Here is a 19,083-nt window from a genome sequence, read left to right as displayed (position 1 = left end):
GGCCCTTAAACTTTGAGCAGAGTCCTGGGGGCACCATGACCAGAAAAAGGTTGAGAATGATGGTCTGGAAATGGACTGCTTCTTGCTATCTTTCCTTTACTACCAAGGTTCCCAGAGTATGACATAGCCTCACAACGCTGCAGGGTAATTCAAGCTGTACCTGCATTGTTCCCCACATTGCACACAATCTGATGCAAGATCATTCAAACTACCTGCCTTGTTTCTCCAGTTGCACACAACAGTCAAGAGGATTATTTATACAAACAATGTGCATTTGAAAGGGGATCATTGATCAAGTTATACTCTAAAGAGCAGAGCATCATGTTGCATTAAAATGTTGTATTGTAAAGAAATAATTTTTCAGAATTTGGCATCAATAAATTAAGTGTGTAGCTGCCCTGTCCCTGTGGGTTGAAGTTCTGGACACAATCTGCTGTTTTTATTTTATTATGGTGTAGTAATTGGAGAACAACTCCTCTCCCATCTCTATGTCGCGAAGAGCCACAAGCAGCACACATCGCAAAGGCCTGCAAACAAAAAATAAACTTCTTGAGCAACAAATGAAGCATTTAGTTTAAAATAAATGAATACCTCAAAATTTAGTAAAAACAGGATGGTATGGATAAAAAGGGTTGGGATAAATCTAAAGGTAAATGGGAAGCGGAGATTGGTTTTATTTTTTGCGAGGATGATTGGTCAGATATTTGTGATGATAGTGTAACTAGTCTGATAAATGCACATTATGCAATGATTAATTATAATTTTTAACATCAATTATATTTAACACCTGAAAAGCTAAAAAAAAATATGGTTTTCATGAATCAGATTTGTGTTTTAGATAGGAATAATAACAATAAAATAGGTAGGATGGAGATTAAGGTAAAAGGTAGAAAAGAGAATATATGTGGGGGTCGTTCTCTGAAATGCATATATTTTAATGCAAGAAGCATAGTGAATAAGGTAGATGAGCTTAGAGCATGGACAGATACTTGGGGTCATGATATTGTGGCAATTAGTGAGACCTGGCTACAGGAGGGGCAGGACTGGCAACTTAATATTCCAGGATACATTTGTTTTAGATGTGATAGATCAGGGGGTAAAAAAAAAAAGGGGGAGGAGTTGCTCTGCTTGTTAAGGAGGACATTACTGCCGTGAGGTGGCAGGATGGTTTGGAGGGATCGTCCAGTGAGGCTATTTGGGTGGAATTGAGGGGTGAAAGAGGCATGAGGGTGCTAATAGGGGTGAATTACAGACCACCAAATGGGCCAAGAGAATTAGAGGAACAAATTTGAATGGAGATAACGTGTATGTGTGAGAATCATAAGGTAGTGATCATGGGAGATTTTAACTTCCCTCACATTGATTGGGATACCCACACAGTTAGAGGGCTGGATGGGCTAGAGTTCGTTAAATATGTTCAAGATTGTTTTCTGAATCAATTAGTAGAAGAACCGACTCGGGACGGTGTAATACTGGATCTCCTGTTAGGGAACGAGCTAGGTCAGGTATGGGACATTAATGTTGGAGAACAACTTGGGTCTCGTCATCATAACTCTGTTAGTTTTCGGTTAGTTTTAGAGAAGAGCAAAGATGGGCCTAAAGTTGAGGTTCTGGATTGGAGAAGAGCAAATTTCGAAGGAATAAGAAGGGATTTAGGGAGTATTGAATGGGACAGGATATTTTCAGGTGAGGGTGTAAATGAAAAATGGAGGATATTCAAAAAAGAAATTTTGAGAGTACAGAGTAGTTATGTCCCAGTGAGGATCAAAGGAAAGGCTGGAAGTCATAGGGAGGTTTGGTTTTCGAGGAATATTGGAAATTTGGTTAGGAGAAAAAGGGAGGTGTACAAGAGGTATAAAGAACAGAGAGCTGACAATTTGAAGGAGGACTACAAGGAGTGTAGAAGGAATCTTAAGAAAGAAATTAGGCCAAAAAAAGGCACGAAGAGGCTTTGGCAGACAGAGTAAAAATAAATCCAAAGGGTTTCTATAAGTACATTAAAAGTAAAAGATTAGTGAGGGATAAAATTGGACCCCTTGTAGATAGTGAAGGTAGGCTGAGTGAGAAGTCAGAGGAAATGGGGGAAATTTTGAATGATTTCTTTGCCTTGGTATTCACTAGGGAAAAAAAATATTGAACCAGTTGAAGTAAAGAAAAATAGTGGGGAGGTCATGAAGCATACAAGGATAACCGAGGAGTTAGTGATGGCTGTGTTGAAAAAGATAAAGGTGGATAAATCTCCGGGACCAGACAAAATATTCCCAAGGACACTCAGGGAGGCTTGTGGATAGATAGTGGGGCCACTAACAGAGATATTTAGGATGTCACTGGCCACGAGAGTAGTGCCAAAGGATTGGAGGGTTGTGCATGTGGTTCCGCTGTTTAAGAAAGGCCCCAAACGTAAACCTGGAAATTATAGGCCTGTGAGTTTGACGTCTGTGGTGGGCAAGTTGATGGATTCTGAGGGATGGTATTTACAAATATTTGGAGGTACAGGGATTAATAGGGAGTAATCAGCATGGTTTTGTCAGGGGTAGATCATGCTTGATAAATCTGTTTGAGTTTTTCGAGGGGGTAACAAAAAAGGTTGATGAAGGGAAAGCTGTGGATGTTGTCTATTTAGACTTTAGTAAAGCTTTTGACAAAGTTCCCCACAAGAAGTTAGGAAAAATGGTGGAGGCATTAGGTATAAATAAGGAGGTAGTGAAATGGATTCAGAAATGGTTGGATGGGAGGTGTCAGAGAGTAGTGGTAGAAAATTGTTTGTCCAATTGGAGGCCGGTGACTAGTGGAATTCCTCAGGGATCGGTCCTGGGTCCACTATTGTTTGTTATATATATTAACGATCTGGAAGTAGGGGTGGAGAGTTGGGTAAGCAAGTTTGCGGATGATACAAAGATTGGTGGTGTTCTGGACATTGAGAAAGATTACTGTAGATTAAAAGGTGATTTTGGAAGGCTGGAGGTGTGGGCTAAGAATTGGCTGATGGAATTTAATACAGATAAGTGTGAGGTGTTACATTTTGGAAAGGCAAATCGCAATAGGTCATATGCATTAAATGGTAGGCTATTGAGATGTGCAGAGCAACAAAGGGATTTAGGAGTGATGGTAAATAGTACCCTCAAGGCTGATACTCAGGTAGATGGTGTGGTGAAGAAGGCATTTGGAATGTTGACCTTCATAAATCGGAGTATTGAATTCAAGAGTAGGGAGGTTATGATGAAATTGTACAAGGCATTGGTGAGGCCAAATTTGGAGTACTGTGTACAGTTTTGGTCACCAAATTATAGGAAAGATATAAAGAAAATAGAGAGAGTGCAGAGAAGGTTCACGAGAATGTTGACAGGATTTCAAGGTTTGAGTTACAGGGAAAGGTTGTGCAGACTAGGGCTTTTTTCTCTGGAGCGTAGAAGATTGAGGGGGGACTTGATAGAGGTGTTTAAGATTTTAAAAGGGACAGAGTAATTTCTTTACGCAAAGGGTGGTAGGGATGTAGAATGAGCTTCCGGCAGATGTGGTTGAAGCGGGATCATTGGTTACATTTAAGGAAAGACTGGATAGTTACATGGAGAGGAGAGGACTGGAGGGGTATGGACTGGGTGCTGGTCAGTGGGACTAGGAGGGTGGGAATTTGTTACAGCATGGACTAGTAAGGCCGAACTGGCCTGTTCTATATTGTAAGTGGTTATATGGTTATAGATGTGGTAACGCTGTTGGAACTTTTTTTCTTGCGGTATGGTCATGTGTGTGTATATATATATATATATATATATATATATATGTGTGTGTGTGTGTGTGTGTGTGTGTGTGTATATATATATATATATATGTATGTATGTGTGTATATTTTATATATATATATATTTACAATCTTTTTGGAAGAATGTACAATTGTTTCTGGAATACCTGTATAAGATTAAAATACCTTTAGATCCGACAGTATTTTTATTGGGTAGTTTGCAACCTCTGAAAGGTCTGGGATTAGATAAATTTCAACTTGCTTTTGTATATTTAGCATTATCTGTAGCGAAAAAATGTATTGCTAGTACGTTGAAAGATACGAATATGATTGATATTAATAGATGGCATAATGAGATTAAATATTGTTTAATAATGGAAAAAAATCACATATGCTTCACGTGATATCTATAGTTTTTTTATTAATAAGTGGTTGTTATATTCAGAATATTAACATTTTGATTTACATTGATTAGATCTTAATATGTATACTTAATTTTTCTTTATTTTTTTTCTCTTTATGGCTCTCCGTAGGAGAGTTGGCTGAAAGGGGGGGGGTCTCTTTTTCTTTTTTTCTTTCTTATTTCTTTTATATCTATATATAAAATATATTGTTCATGTTTAGTTTATTGTTATATGTTACTTATTATCTGTATTTTGAACAAATAAATAAAGTTAAAAAAACATTTAGTAAAAACCCTGTTATCTGGCACCTTTGGGGTTGGGTAGATGCTGGATAAGTGAATTTTCCGGTTGCTTGAGATTGCGTGTTTCATGATTGGTGAATTAACCATGAGGCTTACCATTTTTAAACTTTTGTATTTTTTGTCTATTTATTTTCCACCTTTTTTGTGCTGGTTGCTTGAGGCTGCCAGTTGTTTGAATTCCAAATAACAGGGGTTTTACTGTATATATTGCTCTAAGATACATTAGTATTTGCCGCTGATTTAACATTAAGTGAAAATAATCCATTACCATTAACCCAGTGAATTTCCTATCTGAGTATTTCAATCAGACTTTGCAGTTTCATTTTCTGAAGTAAATAAAGAATTAACTTTCAAATGATCCATCATAATTATAATTTGCTAAATCCTGGCATCTTCTCACTAAATCTGTGCCAACATTTTCTATAACAGGGAATTGTTTTAAGATGCTTTGGTATTCAGAAAACTCAACCAACTGAAAATGCAAAACATGTGCTTCAAGTCACAAGTAAAAACCGTACATGCTGGAAAAGTTCAGCATGTTAAACCGCACTTCTAAAGAAAGAAATAATTACAATCATGTGCCGCATAATGTCCATTCAGGCAACATCCAACTGCATATATGTCCGTTCAGAAATCCTGATTGGAGAACAGGACATAGCGCACATATCTCCCGTAACTGAACTTGCTCAATTCGCTTGGTGATCCTCAGTCACAGCCGTCGTTTGTCATTATGCAAAATGCTTCTTGTCACATACACTGACAGACCTGCTGCCACAAGACTGAAGAATTCCGGGCATCTGGCAGAAGTGCTGCAGAAAATAAGCCTGAGTCCATTTCTCCAGGCACCATGATCCAGAACAAAAATTAATGATGTTCTAAGGTGTGGTCTATCAGGTGAAAATATGCTGCAATAATTAATCTATTGCAGGAATATCACAGCACCAAATGTTGCTGTCACGGAATGATTTAATTACCCTGACCCATGCCACTTCTTATCACCTGCCATTGGTATATAATATCATGTTCGCACAACGTCCAAATCAAATAATGTTCTATTTCAGAACGTATTGTGGACGTTAAGACACACATGAGTGTATTTGGGTGCCAATGTTTACTGAAAATGTTTCATGTTAAAAGGTTAAAATGGTCGGTTAGAGAGAGAGGAAGAGAAAGAAAATAAAGGGACATGTTAAATCTTCCAAGGCAGTAGTCCCCACAAGCTTCAAGATTGCTACCATCATGCCAGTGCCAAAGCTTCCCACTGCCATAAATCTGAATAACTTCCGTTCAGTTGCACTCACTGCCATCATTACAAAGCACTTTGAGAGACTGGTTCTATCACATTTGAAATCCCATTTACCCACCAGCCTGGACTCCCATCAATTTGTTTATCACACCAACAAGTGGACTGAGGATGCTATCTCCATGGCACTTCACTCTGCCCTAACTCAGACAGCCCCAACCTGTGTCAGAATGCTGTTCATTGACTTTAGTTCGGTATTCAATACCGTGATTCTCTCCAAGCTGATTGCCAAACTTCACCAGCTTGTTATCACCTCATCCCTCTGTAATTGGACCTTGGACTTTCTGACTAATAGACCCCAATCTGTTAAGTTAGACCTCTCTCCTCCATTCTCACCCTGAGGACCAGCGTGCCTCAGGGCTGTGTGCTGAGCCCTCTTCTGTACTTCATTTTCACCTATGATTAAGTTCCTGTACATGGTTTTAATTCCATGATCAAGTTTGCAGATGACACCACAGTGGCTGGCCTGATCAGAGGGGATGATGAAACGGCCCCAGGGACGCGGTCCAAAACCTGGCCATGTGGCGTGCCGACAATAATTTGGCCCTTAACACCCAGAAGACCAAGGATATCATTGTGGACCTCAGTTGTGCTGGGAGCCACATTCATGCCCCTAACTACATCAATGGAGCTCTCAAATTCCTTGATGTCCACATTTCTCTCCTGGTCCCAGAACTCCTCCACTCTGATCAAAAAGGCGCAACAGCACCTTTATTTCCTGCGGAGCATCAAGAAAGCTCACCTCTTGTCCCAAGATACTGATGGATTTTTACTGCTGTACCAGTGGGAGCATACTCACCTATGACATCTCAGTGTGGCATGGCAGCTGTTCTGTATTGGACCATAAAGCATTCCAATGGGTGGTGAAAACTGCGCAGCGGATTATCGGCACCCAATTGCCGACCATTGAGAACATCTATCAGAAACACTGCCTGGGCAGGACGAAAAGAGTTATCGAGGTTGCATCTCACCCTGACAATGGAGGTTTGGACATTTTACTCTCCTTCCATCTGGTAGGGTTTATAGGATCCTCTGCACCTGAACCAGCAGGCTCAGGAAAGAGTTTCTTTCCTGAGGCTGTGACCCTGCTGAACCTCAAATCACAGCGCTGAACAGTATTGTATCTATATTGCACTTTTATAAATTACACTGCACCAATCTATAATGTACATTTATAACCTTAGTCATACTATCTTTACACAAAGTTCTCCAAACACTTTCATCTATCTTTCTATTCAAATCCAATTCCCATTTCAATCTTGATTTATGAACATCTAATTTAGGCATTTTATTTTGTAATAACTTAAACATCTCAGAAATAAATTTACTTGAATGATCCTTAGTAAGTAATAATTCCAAAGAAGATTGCCTAGGCAACTTTAAACTATGACCTAATTGTTCCTGAAAAAGAAAAAGTTAATCAGAAGGACTAACCTTTCCGCATCATGCCTGTAGTTGACGTTTGGTATGTATTGGCGGAACTCTAGAGGGAAGGTCGAGGGAACATCAAATTCCTGATAGTATACATTAGCTTCTTTTTCTGCAACACAATGGTCAATGTGATTAGTTCTGAAGTCAACACACAGAGGGAGCTACAAATTTTACCCCTTTGTCTGAATGTTTACCTTCATTTGGCATTTTAATTTTTAATTTAATAGATACAGCATGGTGACATGCCCTTACAGCCTATGATTTATGCTGCCCAAATACACCCATGTGACCAATTCGATGTTGCTACCATCTTTCAAATTCTGGAATAATCACGATTACTAATGAGGTTTTCAATAATCTTGCATACATCAATTTTCCTGGTGAATGTTGGCATTTATGCACATAAGTGCTAGCAAGTTTGGATTGAAAACTGGCTGCCTCCTAGTAAAGAAAGTGGGTACTTTCAGAAGAGGAAGGGGTAACTTTTGCTGACCTCTGCAGGGATCAGTTCTTGGTCTGCAACTGTTCACAAGTCAAATAGATGACCTGGAGGAAGGAACTGCATGGAAGGTTTCCAAATTTGCCAGTGATATAAAAATAGTTGGAAGGGCCTGATGTGTGAAAATATGTGATTCTATGATGGGATATTGAGGAAATGGCAAAAGACTGACAAATGGAGTTTAATATGTGGAAGTGTGAGATCATGAACTTTGGTCAGAGAAATCAAAAGACAGATTATTAACTATATGGAGAGAGAGAGTGTGAATGAATGAGTGAAGGACAAAGGGATCTGGGTGTTCTTGTGACTGGATCATAAAGAGCCTCCAGGTAGGCCCAACATGAAATTAAAACAGCACATGACATTTTGGCATTCATCCCAAAGGATTGTAATGAGTCATCACCTGAAATAATGCATTTGGATTTGGTCTCATCTAAACAAAATGATGCAGTAACAGTGGAGATTTACCAGGCTAATTCCTGGGATGAGAGAGTTATCCTCCCAAGGGAGAACACAGAACATTAGTGCAGTACAGGCCCTTCAGCCACAATGTTATGTAACCCTTCTCCACAACAATCTAATTTTTCCCTGGTTCACACCCTTTATTCTTCTTACAAAAAGTGTAGTAATAGAGTTTGGATCCTGTATTCCTTGATGTTTAGATTTATGAGGGTTGACCTTGTTCAAAAATACAAAATGTAAGGGGGCTTGGCTGGGTAGATGCTGGGATGTTTTCACAAATGGGAGAATCTTGAACAAGGGGACACAGCTACAAAGGGAAGGTTGCTCATTCAAAACTGAGGTGTGTGGAAGTGTTTTCTTGCAGCAACTAGAACTCTCTGCCCCAGAGGATGGTTGAAACTGAATCATACATAGCATCTAAAGTGGAGGATGATAAATAGGTGATAGATCGAGGAACAGAGGGGTGTGGAGAAATGGTGCAGGAATCTGGGCCCAGCATGAAACAGCCACAATCTTATCAAATGCTGGAGCTGGCTTGAAGGGCTCGATGGCCTTGTCCTGCTCCTGTTTTCATGTGTGACATCAAAGTACATGTATCTAAATAAAGTGTTCCGAACTGGCTAACATATTCCATTTTGTAAATATGCCCGATGGCAAAGCACAAGTTCGCTGAGTACTCCTCACTCGTGCTTTTGTGCTTTGGAATCAGTTTGCAAATTTGTGCCATGTTAGGCAAGCATAGACGGACCAATTTATTTCAATAGAAATTTTAAAACTGCAAGAAAGAAGCTTAGATTAGTAAAGTAATGCCAAAAACAGGCAGGTGGGACGCTTTGCTCAGCGTGGGCAAGTTGAACCAAAAGGCTCATTTCCACGCTGCATGACTCTATGCAAGGAAAGTTAAATATATTTGTCATTATAATGTTTGAAAATTATTTCATTGGTAATAATTTTGAGCGCTTTTAAATATCAAGGATGTTCACAAGCATTCAATAAATTTAATAGCTTTGATGGATAGTGAAGCAGAAGAAATGGCTTTGCTGTTTGTCAAAGTTAGCTGTAGTATTTTCACACTGCATGAGGTTCTGGTAGCTTGCTAATAGTCACAAGTTCAGCTTTACAGTTCGAAACTGGGTTGGTGCCACCCAGACACACCACCTGGGGTTGTCTGTACATAGCAGAACCAGCTAAGTTGGGGATCTGAACGAAGACTCGTGATATGTAATAGTGTTTCATTGATATACATTTGGAAGGTATTCTACAAAAGAGGGTTAAAGTTATTTAGTTGAGGGATCCTAGTTGTTATATAGAGAATTTAGGTTAAAATGACTTAAGTTAAAATGTGATGATTAATCATAAAAAGGGAAGCCAGAACGGACAGGGAGTTTACTAGCAGCCAAGGACAAAAGGTTCAGCTGGATATGTTTTTTTAAACCTATCTTTTCATGGTCATAGTGAGAGACATGCAGGAGACAAAGGATTGATAAGAAGGGTGAGAAACAGAATTTAGTGTATGTAGAGTTCACAGCGTACGTAACGAACGTGATAATTAAAAATGCAGTTATACTTAGAATGCTTTTGCAATACTAACCAATTAAAACAGTATTAATAAGAAGGGGAAGGGCAAACAATAAGGGTATAAAAATCAATGCACTGTATGTATCGGGGCTTAACTGGTGAGAAGCCAGTTGAGTCCAACTCTGCAGACTTGTAAATAAAGCTTGTCGTGTCATCAGTTTTAAAGAGACTCATGTGTGAGAAGTTTTATTTCTGACACTAGTTACCAGATTTCTTGCAAATTGCAAAGTTGAACATTATAAAGGTCAGAAGGGTTGGGAAGGCTCTGTTGCCACAACGATCACAAAGCCTTTTTCCCAGATCAATGCACTTGTGATAAAAGATCCACTTTATGTGGAGCAGGCCTGGCCTTTATTGATGAGCATATCTGAGGAAGAAGTCCAAAGATTTATTAAGATGTGGTCTTCATTATCATGATCAGCTTATTCTGTCATGTGATCATTTCCTTATTTTAGAGGAGACTCCTATAACTCTTCAATATCTATTGTTCCCTCCAATTTCGTCTTTCCTGACGTGCACATGCACATAGATTCATTTTGATTCCAATACAGATCATTGTGCTATACAAAATTCCCAAAATAATGCACATACCATTAGAACAGTTGTTGACATACTGTCCCACGCCTAACGGATTTCTTGGGGTTTCTGTAAGCCAAGTGACATCACTTGTTTTATAAGGACCAAGTCTATCCCGTCCACTGCAAGATCTGAAAGTAATCAAAGAGAGAAACACCCAGTTTACACTCCAGACACAGCGCAAATTCCACACCAGACGCCAGTCCATCAGCATTTTCCATCAATCAGATGCCAGATTATGTGAATTTTACTGTAATGTTTTATACATGGAAATTAAGCACTTTCCATGATAATTCAAGGTTAGGAGATATTAGTTAATTCCTGAAAGAAAGAAACAATCTACAATTAGCATGGTTAGTGTAACAGTTAGTGCAATGCCTTTACAGTGCCAGTGATCGGGACAGAGGTTCGAATCACGCACTATCTGTACGTTCTCCCTGTGTCTGTGAGAGTTTTCGCTGATGGGTCCAGTTTTCTCCCACCATTCAAAACGTAGGTTATTTGGGTGTAAAACGGGTGGCATGGATTTGTGGGCTGTACGCTTAAATTTAAAATTACATGAACACTGGTCTGAAAAAGACATCTATGAAAAATATTTCTAAGTACACTACTTACTTCAGTGTATGTTCACTGAATATAAAAAATTCTTTCCATGTAATGTATATTTTCACATAACAATTGTGTCTGGGTTTATTATGAGGGACAATATTTTATCCTACAAAAAATGATACAACTACAGAGATGTAACTGGATCTAATCAAAGTACATTCCAGAATATGGAAGTTAATGTTCAAGGAGTAAAGACACAAAGAATGTACTATTTTTTCTAAACTTGCTCTTAATTCTCCATTTATAAAAAAATTCCAAAGTATTAATTTGCTTATTCCTGTTCTACTGAAGATTTGATTAGAAGGAGAATATTTCATGTATATTTTGAAATATGACATTTTCCATTGATTAGGTGTCCTGTAAAATCGTGGCATTATTGAATAATAAAAAAAATGATAGAAAGGATATCCATGACATCTTTTCCTTGCCACAAGAACTAAAATTTATACAGGACCTTTGAAATAATGGAAGTACAGGATGCAAAATATTTTACAGGAGGGTTACCAATTTGACAGTGCTACCTGCTGTGATATTAGAATGGGAAAAGATTTGGTTGCACTGGTTGGCTTAACTAAATAGCCACAGGTTGGAAGAGTTGAGAAGGAAATATCAGTTTAAGGCTTAGAAATAGAAGACAGTACAGGCTGTACATCTTTAATCCAGCGACATTGGGACACGGCCATTGCTGGACCACAGAAAATGCTGGAAAACAGAAATTGACCCCTAAGGGAACCCCGCACGTAAACATATCAAAGGTAGAACAAAGCTTAAAGCAGGAAATAATATTGTGGGGTGGAACAGTTAGCATAGCAGTTAGCGCAACACCTTTACTGTGCCAGCGATCAGGACCAGGGTTGGAGTCCCGTGCTGTCTGTAAGGAGTTTGTACTAATGGTGGCAGATTCAAACGTGCTAGACCAAGGGAGTCGCCAGACCACAGAGCTCCGGATAAGAGAAGTACAATCTGTGCCATGACAAAAAATTTGGTTTGGTAGAGTCAAGAGAACTAAGTTGGAGTACTATAGGAGGTTACAAAGAGTCAAACTAGAATGTCAGTGAATTCAGTTATAAATTCCCACTTTGCATCATATTTTAAAAGCATTACCAGGTTTATACCAGACTTTAAAAATGCAATTTCTGCACTGAGATCTGAAATTGCAGGGTGAATGAAACTTACCTGTAAATAACTTTAGAAATCCCTTTATCATTTCCATCAATTAACACACCATCTATACACCGAAAAATGAATGGGTTGCATATAGACTGGAAAAGGATTGGTTCATATTGCTGATAGACAGTACCTATTAATCATAGAAACAGATCATTGGTTAACTGGTTAAATTAAGGTTCTGCTTCTTCAATTGTTAACATATGTATGCACAAACCTACTTAGCAGAAGGCTGCATGGTGGCAAATGGTGGAAAGTGATTTGATTCATGGTTTTTAAAATATTTTATTTAAAACTTTTTCCATACATGTAATTATAAACAATTAATAACAATATAAATTTCAACTTAGAAGATTGCTATGATGGTTATAATCCCTCCCCTCCCCTGCCCGCATCCTCCTCCCACAAAACCCCCAGCCCCAAAGAAGTTTATATACAAGAAAAATATAATATATAGTAATATTAAAGAAAGAAAAATCTTTATGAATTGCTCGGAGGATCGCTATCGAATTAATTTAGAGAAGATTAACACAGGTCTCGAGGAAAGGAAGAACATGACTACATATTTATTCCTAAAATTTGCATATATGGCACTAAATTTGCAAAAATGTACAATATTTATTTTTCAAATTATATGTAATTTTCTCCAGGGGAATACAACTTTGAATTTCTGCATTCCATCCTCCCATACTCTAATGTGAATCTGATTTCCAGGTAACTGCTAATGCTATTTTAATAAATTTCAATTGATATATTGATAATTTTTAACTTGGGTCTTGTTCCTTCTATATTCCGCAATAAAAATAAATCTGGGTTTTGTGAAATACAATGCTTGTAACCTGTTCTAAAAAAAAATCCCTAAGTCCTGTCAGAAAGGTCTTACCTTGGGACATGACCAAGTTGAATGCAAGAAAGTTCCCATCTCCTCACCACACCTAAAACATTGATCTGATAAATCTGATTTCATTCTGTTCAATTTTTGCAGAGTAAGGTATAAATGATGTAAAAAAATTATATTAACCATATAACCATATAACCACTTACAGCACAGAACAGGCCAGTTCGGCCCTACTAGACCATGCCGTAACAAATCCCCACCCTCCTAGTCCCACTGACCAGCACCCGGTCCATACACCTCCAGTCCTCTCCTATCCATGTAACTATCCAGTCTTTCATTAAATGTAACCAACGCTCCCGCCTCGACCACATCTGTCGGAAGCTCATTCCACATCCCTACCACCCTTTGCGTAAGGAAATTTCCACTCATGTTCCCCTTATAATTTTCCCCCTTCAATCTTAAACCATGCCCTCTAGTTTGAATCTCCCCCACTCTTAATTGAAAAAGCCTATCCTCGTTTACTCTGTCTGTCCCTTTTAAAATCTTAAACACCTCTATCGTCCCCTCTCAATCTTCTACGCTCCAGAGAAAAAAGCCCCAGTCTGCACAACCTTTCCCTGTAACTCAAACCTTGAAATCCTGTCAACATTCTCGTGAACCTTCTCTGCACTCTCTCTATTTTGTTTATATCTTTCCTATAATTTGGTGACCAAAACTGTACACAGTACTCCAAATTTGGCCTCACCAATGCCTTATACAATTTCACCATAACCTCCCTACTCTTGAATTCAATACTCCGATTTATGAAGGTCAACATTCCAAATGCCTTCTTCACACCATCTACCTGAGTATCAGCCTTGAGGGTACTATTTACCACAACTCCTAAATCCCTTTGTTGCTCTGCACATCTCAATAGCCTACCATTTAATGCAGATGACCTATTGCGATTTGCCTTTCCAAAATGTAACACCTCACACTTATCTGTATTAAATTCCATCAGCCATTTCTCAGCCAACACCTCCAGCCTTCCTAAATCACCTTTTAATCTACAGTAATCTTCCTCATTGTCCACAACACCACCAATCTTTGTATCATCCGCAAACTTGCTTATCCAATTTTCCACCCCTACTTCCAGATCGTTAATATATATAACAAACAATAGTGGACCGAGGACCGATCCCTGAGGAACTCCACTAGTCACTGGCCTCCAATTGGACAAACAATTTTCTACCACTACTCTCTGACACCTCCCATCAAACCATTGCTGAATCCATTTCACTACCTCCTCATTTATACATAATGCCTCCACCTTTTTTCCCAACCTCCTGTGTGGAACTTTGTCAAAAGCATTACTAAAGTCTAAATAGACAACATCCACAGCTTTCCCTTCATCAACCTTTTTTGTAACCCCCTCGAAAAACTCAATCAGATTTGTCAAGCATGATCTACCCCTGACAAAACTCCCTAGCAATCCCTGTACCTCCAAATATTTGTAAATAGCATCCCTCAGAACACTTTCCATCAACTTGCCCACCACAGACGTCAGACTCAAGGGCCTATAATTCCCAGGTTTACATTTAGACCCTTTCTTAAACAGCGGAACCCTGTACCCTCAAAATTTCTTTTTTGAATATCCTCCATTTCTCATTTACACCCTCACCTGAAAATATCCTGTCCCACTCAATACTCCCCAAATCCCTTCTTATTCCTTCAAAATTTGCTATTCTCCAATCCAGAACCTCAACTTTAGGCCCCTCCTTGCTCCTCCCTAAAACTACTTTAAAACTAACAGAATTATGATCACTAGACCCAATTGGATCTCCAACATTAATGTCTGATACCTGACCGAGCTCGTTCCCTAACAGGAGTCGGTTCTTCTACTAATTGATTCAGAAAACAATCTTGAACACATTTAACGAACTCTAGCCCATCCAGCCCTCTAAACGTATGGGTATCCCAATCAATGTGAGGGAAGTTAAAATCTCTCTACACATTTGTTCCTCTAGTTTTCTTGACACATTTGGTGGTCTGTAATGCACCCCTATTAGCACCCTCATGACTCCTTCACCCCTCAATTCCACCCAAATAGCCTCACTGGACGATCCCTCCAGACCATCTTGCCACCTCACGGCAGTAATGTCCTCCTTAACAAGCAGAGCAACTCCTCCCCCTTTTTTACCTCCTGATCTATCACATCTAAAACAAATGTATCCTGGAACGTTAAGAACGTTAAGTTGCCAGTCCTGCCCCTCTTGTAGCCAGGTCTCACTAATTGCCACAATATCATGACCCCAAGTATCTGTCCATGCTCTAAGCTCATCTACCTTATTCACTATGCTTCTTGCATTATAATATATGCATTTCAGAGAAAGACCCTCACATACATTCTCTTTTCTACCTTCTACCCTAATCTCCATCCTACCTTTATCGTTTTTATTCTTATCTAGGTGGCCATGCTCCCTTGACACTGCTCTCACACTCTGTTCCCCACCCCCCCTGCCAAACTAGTTTAAACCTTCCCCCACAGCTCTAGCAAATCTGCTTGCCAGCACATTGGTCCCCCTCCAGTTCAAGTGGAGTCCGTCCCTTTTGTACAGGTCCAGAAGAGATCCCAATGATCCAGAAATCTTATTCCTTTCCCCCTGCACCATCTCTTTAGCCACGCATTCATCCTCCACATCCTCCTATTTCTATCCTCACTAGCGCGTGGCACCGGCAGCAATCCAGAGATTACTACCTTGGAGGTCCTGTTTTTTAACTTCCTACCTAATTCCACATAATCCTGTTGCAGGACCTCATCCCCACTTCTAGCTAAGTAATTGGTCCCCACATGGACCACGACTTCTGGCCTCCTTCCCCTTGCAGAAAGCTATGTACTTGATCAGAGATATCCCTGACTCTGGCACCAGGGAGGCAACAGACCAACCTGGATCCCCGATCTCATCCCACAAACCTTCTATCTGTCCCTCTGACTAACGAGTCCCCAACTACAAGTATCCTGTTCTTATCCCTCCTTCCCTTCTGAACCTCAGGGGCAGCCCCCGTGCCAGAGACCTGACCCCCACTACTCGTCCCTGACAGGCTGTTCCCCCCAGCAGTATCCAATGCAGAATACATATTGCTGAGTGGCACTTCCACAGGGTACTCTTCACTGGCACTCTCCCTCCTTTCCTCACAGTCACCCAATTCCCTGACTCCTGCCTTCTAGGGGTGAATGTCTCCCTGTAACTCCTCTCTATCACTGCCTCTGCTTCCCTTATGATCCTCAGTTCATCCAATTGCAGCTCAAGATCCTTAACATGGTCACTCATTATATGCAATTGGATGCACCTTTTGCAGGTGTAGTCGTCAGGAACAGCTGTGGTGTCTCTGATTTCCCACATCCCACAACTGGAGCACTTAACTACCCCAACTGACACCATTTCCTCCTTTCTTAATATAATTACCCTTCCCACACAAGTAACTCCTTCTCGCCGAAGTCCCTTGAGCCAAAGTCCTAAGACCCCACTCCTTCACTGGGCCCTCGAGCCAAGGTCCTAAGACCCCGCTCCTTCGCTGGGCCCTCGAGCCAAGGTCCTAAGACCCCGCTCCTTCGCTGGGCCGCTCCTTCGCTGGGCCGCTCCTTCGCTGGGCCGCTCCTTCGCTGGGCCGCTCCTTCGCTGGGCCGCTCCTTCGCTGGGCCGCTCCTTCGCTGGGCCGCTCCTTCGCTGGGCCGCTCCTTCGCTGGGCCGCTCCTTCGCTGGGCCGCTCCTTCGCTGGGCCGCTCCTTCGCTGGGCCGCTCCTTCGCTGGGCCGCTCCTTCGCTGGGCCGCTCCTTCGCTGGGCCGCTCCTTCGCTGGGCCGCTCCTTCGCTGGGCCGCTCCTTCGCTGGGCCGCTCCTTCGCTGGGCCGCTCCTTCGCTGGGCCGCTCCTTCGCTGGGCCGCTCCTTCGCTGGGCCGCTCCTTCGCTGGGCCGCTCCTTCGCTGGGCCGCTCCTTCGCTGGGCCGCTCCTTCGCTGGGCCGCTCCCTCCCTTTCTACTCCTTTTATTAGCCCTTACCAATTAACCCCAATTAACTCCCGGCTCCTCCTCCTCTCACCCGACACCAGGCACTGACTCACTGTCTCCTCCGACCCCGAGTCTGACCTTTCTGAGCCCAAGCCCCGGTAAGTCCAGCTATTTATTCTACTCACCCTCTGATGCTGTCTCTTGGCTCCTCCTCCTCTCACCCGACACCAGGCACTGACTCACTGTCTCCTCCAACCCCGAGTCTGAACTAGTCTATATCTTACATTAATAGTATTTGTCATACAGTCTCAATAGAGATCTGACCATATTTGGTCATCAATTATAATATTCAAATCCAACTCCCACCTCTTTCTGGACTTATGAACTCCATGTTTAGGTGTTCCTGTTTATAATAAAAAGATACATTTCAGAAGTAAATTTCTTAATATTTCCCCTCCTAATGAGAGTTTCCACTTCATTACAAGTAGGTAACAACATACCTGGACCTAACCTTTCCCTTAAATATCCGATCAGTTGAAAATATCAGAATAGAGTGTCACTAGTTATTCCCTATTTATTCCTTAATTGTTCAAACAACATCAATTTATCTCATTTATAACGGTCTTCAATACTTCTAATCCCTTTATGAAACCAAATATTTAAAAATTGATTATCCTTTGAAAAAGGTTCAAGACAATTTTGAATCAGAGCATCTTGGACAATTTACCTCCCTTTGTTCCAATTTTGTAATTTATCTTATTCCAATCATTAATCAAGTGCTTCAACAATTATGTTTCTTTAACACGGGCTATTAATTCTGAATCCCTTTTATACACAAATTCCTCTGCTAATCTCTCTCTTATTTTATCCAATTCTATTTTAACCCATGGCAGCTTTACTTCTCCTTCAAAAAAAGAAAGAAGAAATTTCATTCAAGCCGCTTGATAATAATACTTGAAATTAGGAAGCTGTAGCCCTCCCAATTCATATTTCCATGTTAACCTTTCTATAGAGACTCTTGACATTCCAAAAAAATGTCCTTACATAGTTATTTAATTCCTGAAAAAACTTTTGAGGTAGTAATACAAGTAAAATTTGAAAGAGATATTGTATTCTTGGGAATATAGTCATCTTAACACAATTAACCCTTCCTACTAATTTTATAGGTAAAATCATCCAATTTTTCAGATCTTCTTCAACCTTTTTAAGTAATGGTAAATAATTCAATTTAAATAATTTTTTTAAAAATTATTATCTATTTGAATCCCTAGATATTTAATCCCATCTTTTGGCCACTTGAATTGAGTATTTCTTTGACACTGGTTATAATCTCTTTCCATAAGAGGCATCATTTCACTTTTATTCCAATTTATTTTATAACCAGAAATCTTTCCATATTCTTCCAAAATGTAATTTTCTCAAGGAAGTCTCAGGTTCTGTCAAATATATTAGAACATCATGTGCAAATAAACTAATTTTATGCTCTCTTGACCAACCCTAAACCTTTTAATTTCAAAATCACTCCTAATTGCCTCTGCAAGAGGTTCCATAACTAATATAAACAAAGCTAGAGATAAGAGACATCCTTCTCTACTAGATCTTGTCAGTTGGAATGGAGCAGATATCTGTCCATTAGTCACTACTTTAGCTTTAGGGTCATTATATCATGCCTTAATCCAGTTTATAAAAGTCTGTCCAAATCCAAATTCATCCAACACCTTAAACAAAAAGTCCCATTCCAAACTATCAATTGCTTTTTCCACATCTAAAGCCACTGCAACACTTGTCTCTCTTTTTTGAGCTAAATGTATATTAATTAATCTAGCCACATTATCAGCTGATTGTCTCTTTTTTAAAAAGCCTGTTTGATCCATATTATTAATTTAGGTAATAATTTAGTCATTCTATTTGCCAACATAATCTACATTTAATAATGAAATAGGTCTATGACTTGAAGGTTTTAAAGGGTCTCTCCTTTTTTTTGGTATCATAGTAATTATTGCTGCTGAAAATTATTCTGAGAAAATATGGGTTTTTGATGCCTGATCTAACATTTCCATAAAAATAGGAATGAACCAGGGATTTATTACTTTGTAACAAACTTATTGCCTCTCACCTCTCCTTGTGTGAGGTGGGAACTCAATTCTGTCTGTTCTTCGATACTTAATCTTGGTAAACTTATCTGAGA

General features: G+C 39.9%; 1 protein-coding gene across 2 annotated transcripts in view; it reads right to left on the bottom strand.

Annotated features, from left to right (window-relative positions):
* Positions 1–202: 202 nt before the first annotated feature.
* setd9 (SET domain containing 9) overlaps positions 203–19,083 on the bottom strand; it is a 31,914-nt gene continuing 13,033 nt past the window's right edge. For both annotated transcript variants that reach the window (XM_069924421.1, XM_069924420.1), the window contains exons 3-6: positions 12,080–12,203; positions 10,310–10,425; positions 7,183–7,288; positions 203–527 (exon numbers count right to left, since the gene is read on the bottom strand). In XM_069924421.1, the coding sequence (XP_069780522.1) occupies positions 440–527; positions 7,183–7,288; positions 10,310–10,425; positions 12,080–12,203 (434 nt within the window). In that variant the 3' untranslated portion in view covers positions 203–439. The remainder of the gene's footprint in view (positions 528–7,182; positions 7,289–10,309; positions 10,426–12,079; positions 12,204–19,083) is intronic.

Source organism: Narcine bancroftii, chromosome 3 (genome assembly GCF_036971445.1).
Source record: "Narcine bancroftii isolate sNarBan1 chromosome 3, sNarBan1.hap1, whole genome shotgun sequence".
Lineage (NCBI taxonomy): Eukaryota > Metazoa > Chordata > Chondrichthyes > Torpediniformes > Narcinidae > Narcine > Narcine bancroftii.
The sequence above is the reverse complement of the archived record's forward strand: the minus strand, read 5'-3'. Positions and strand labels throughout refer to the sequence as shown.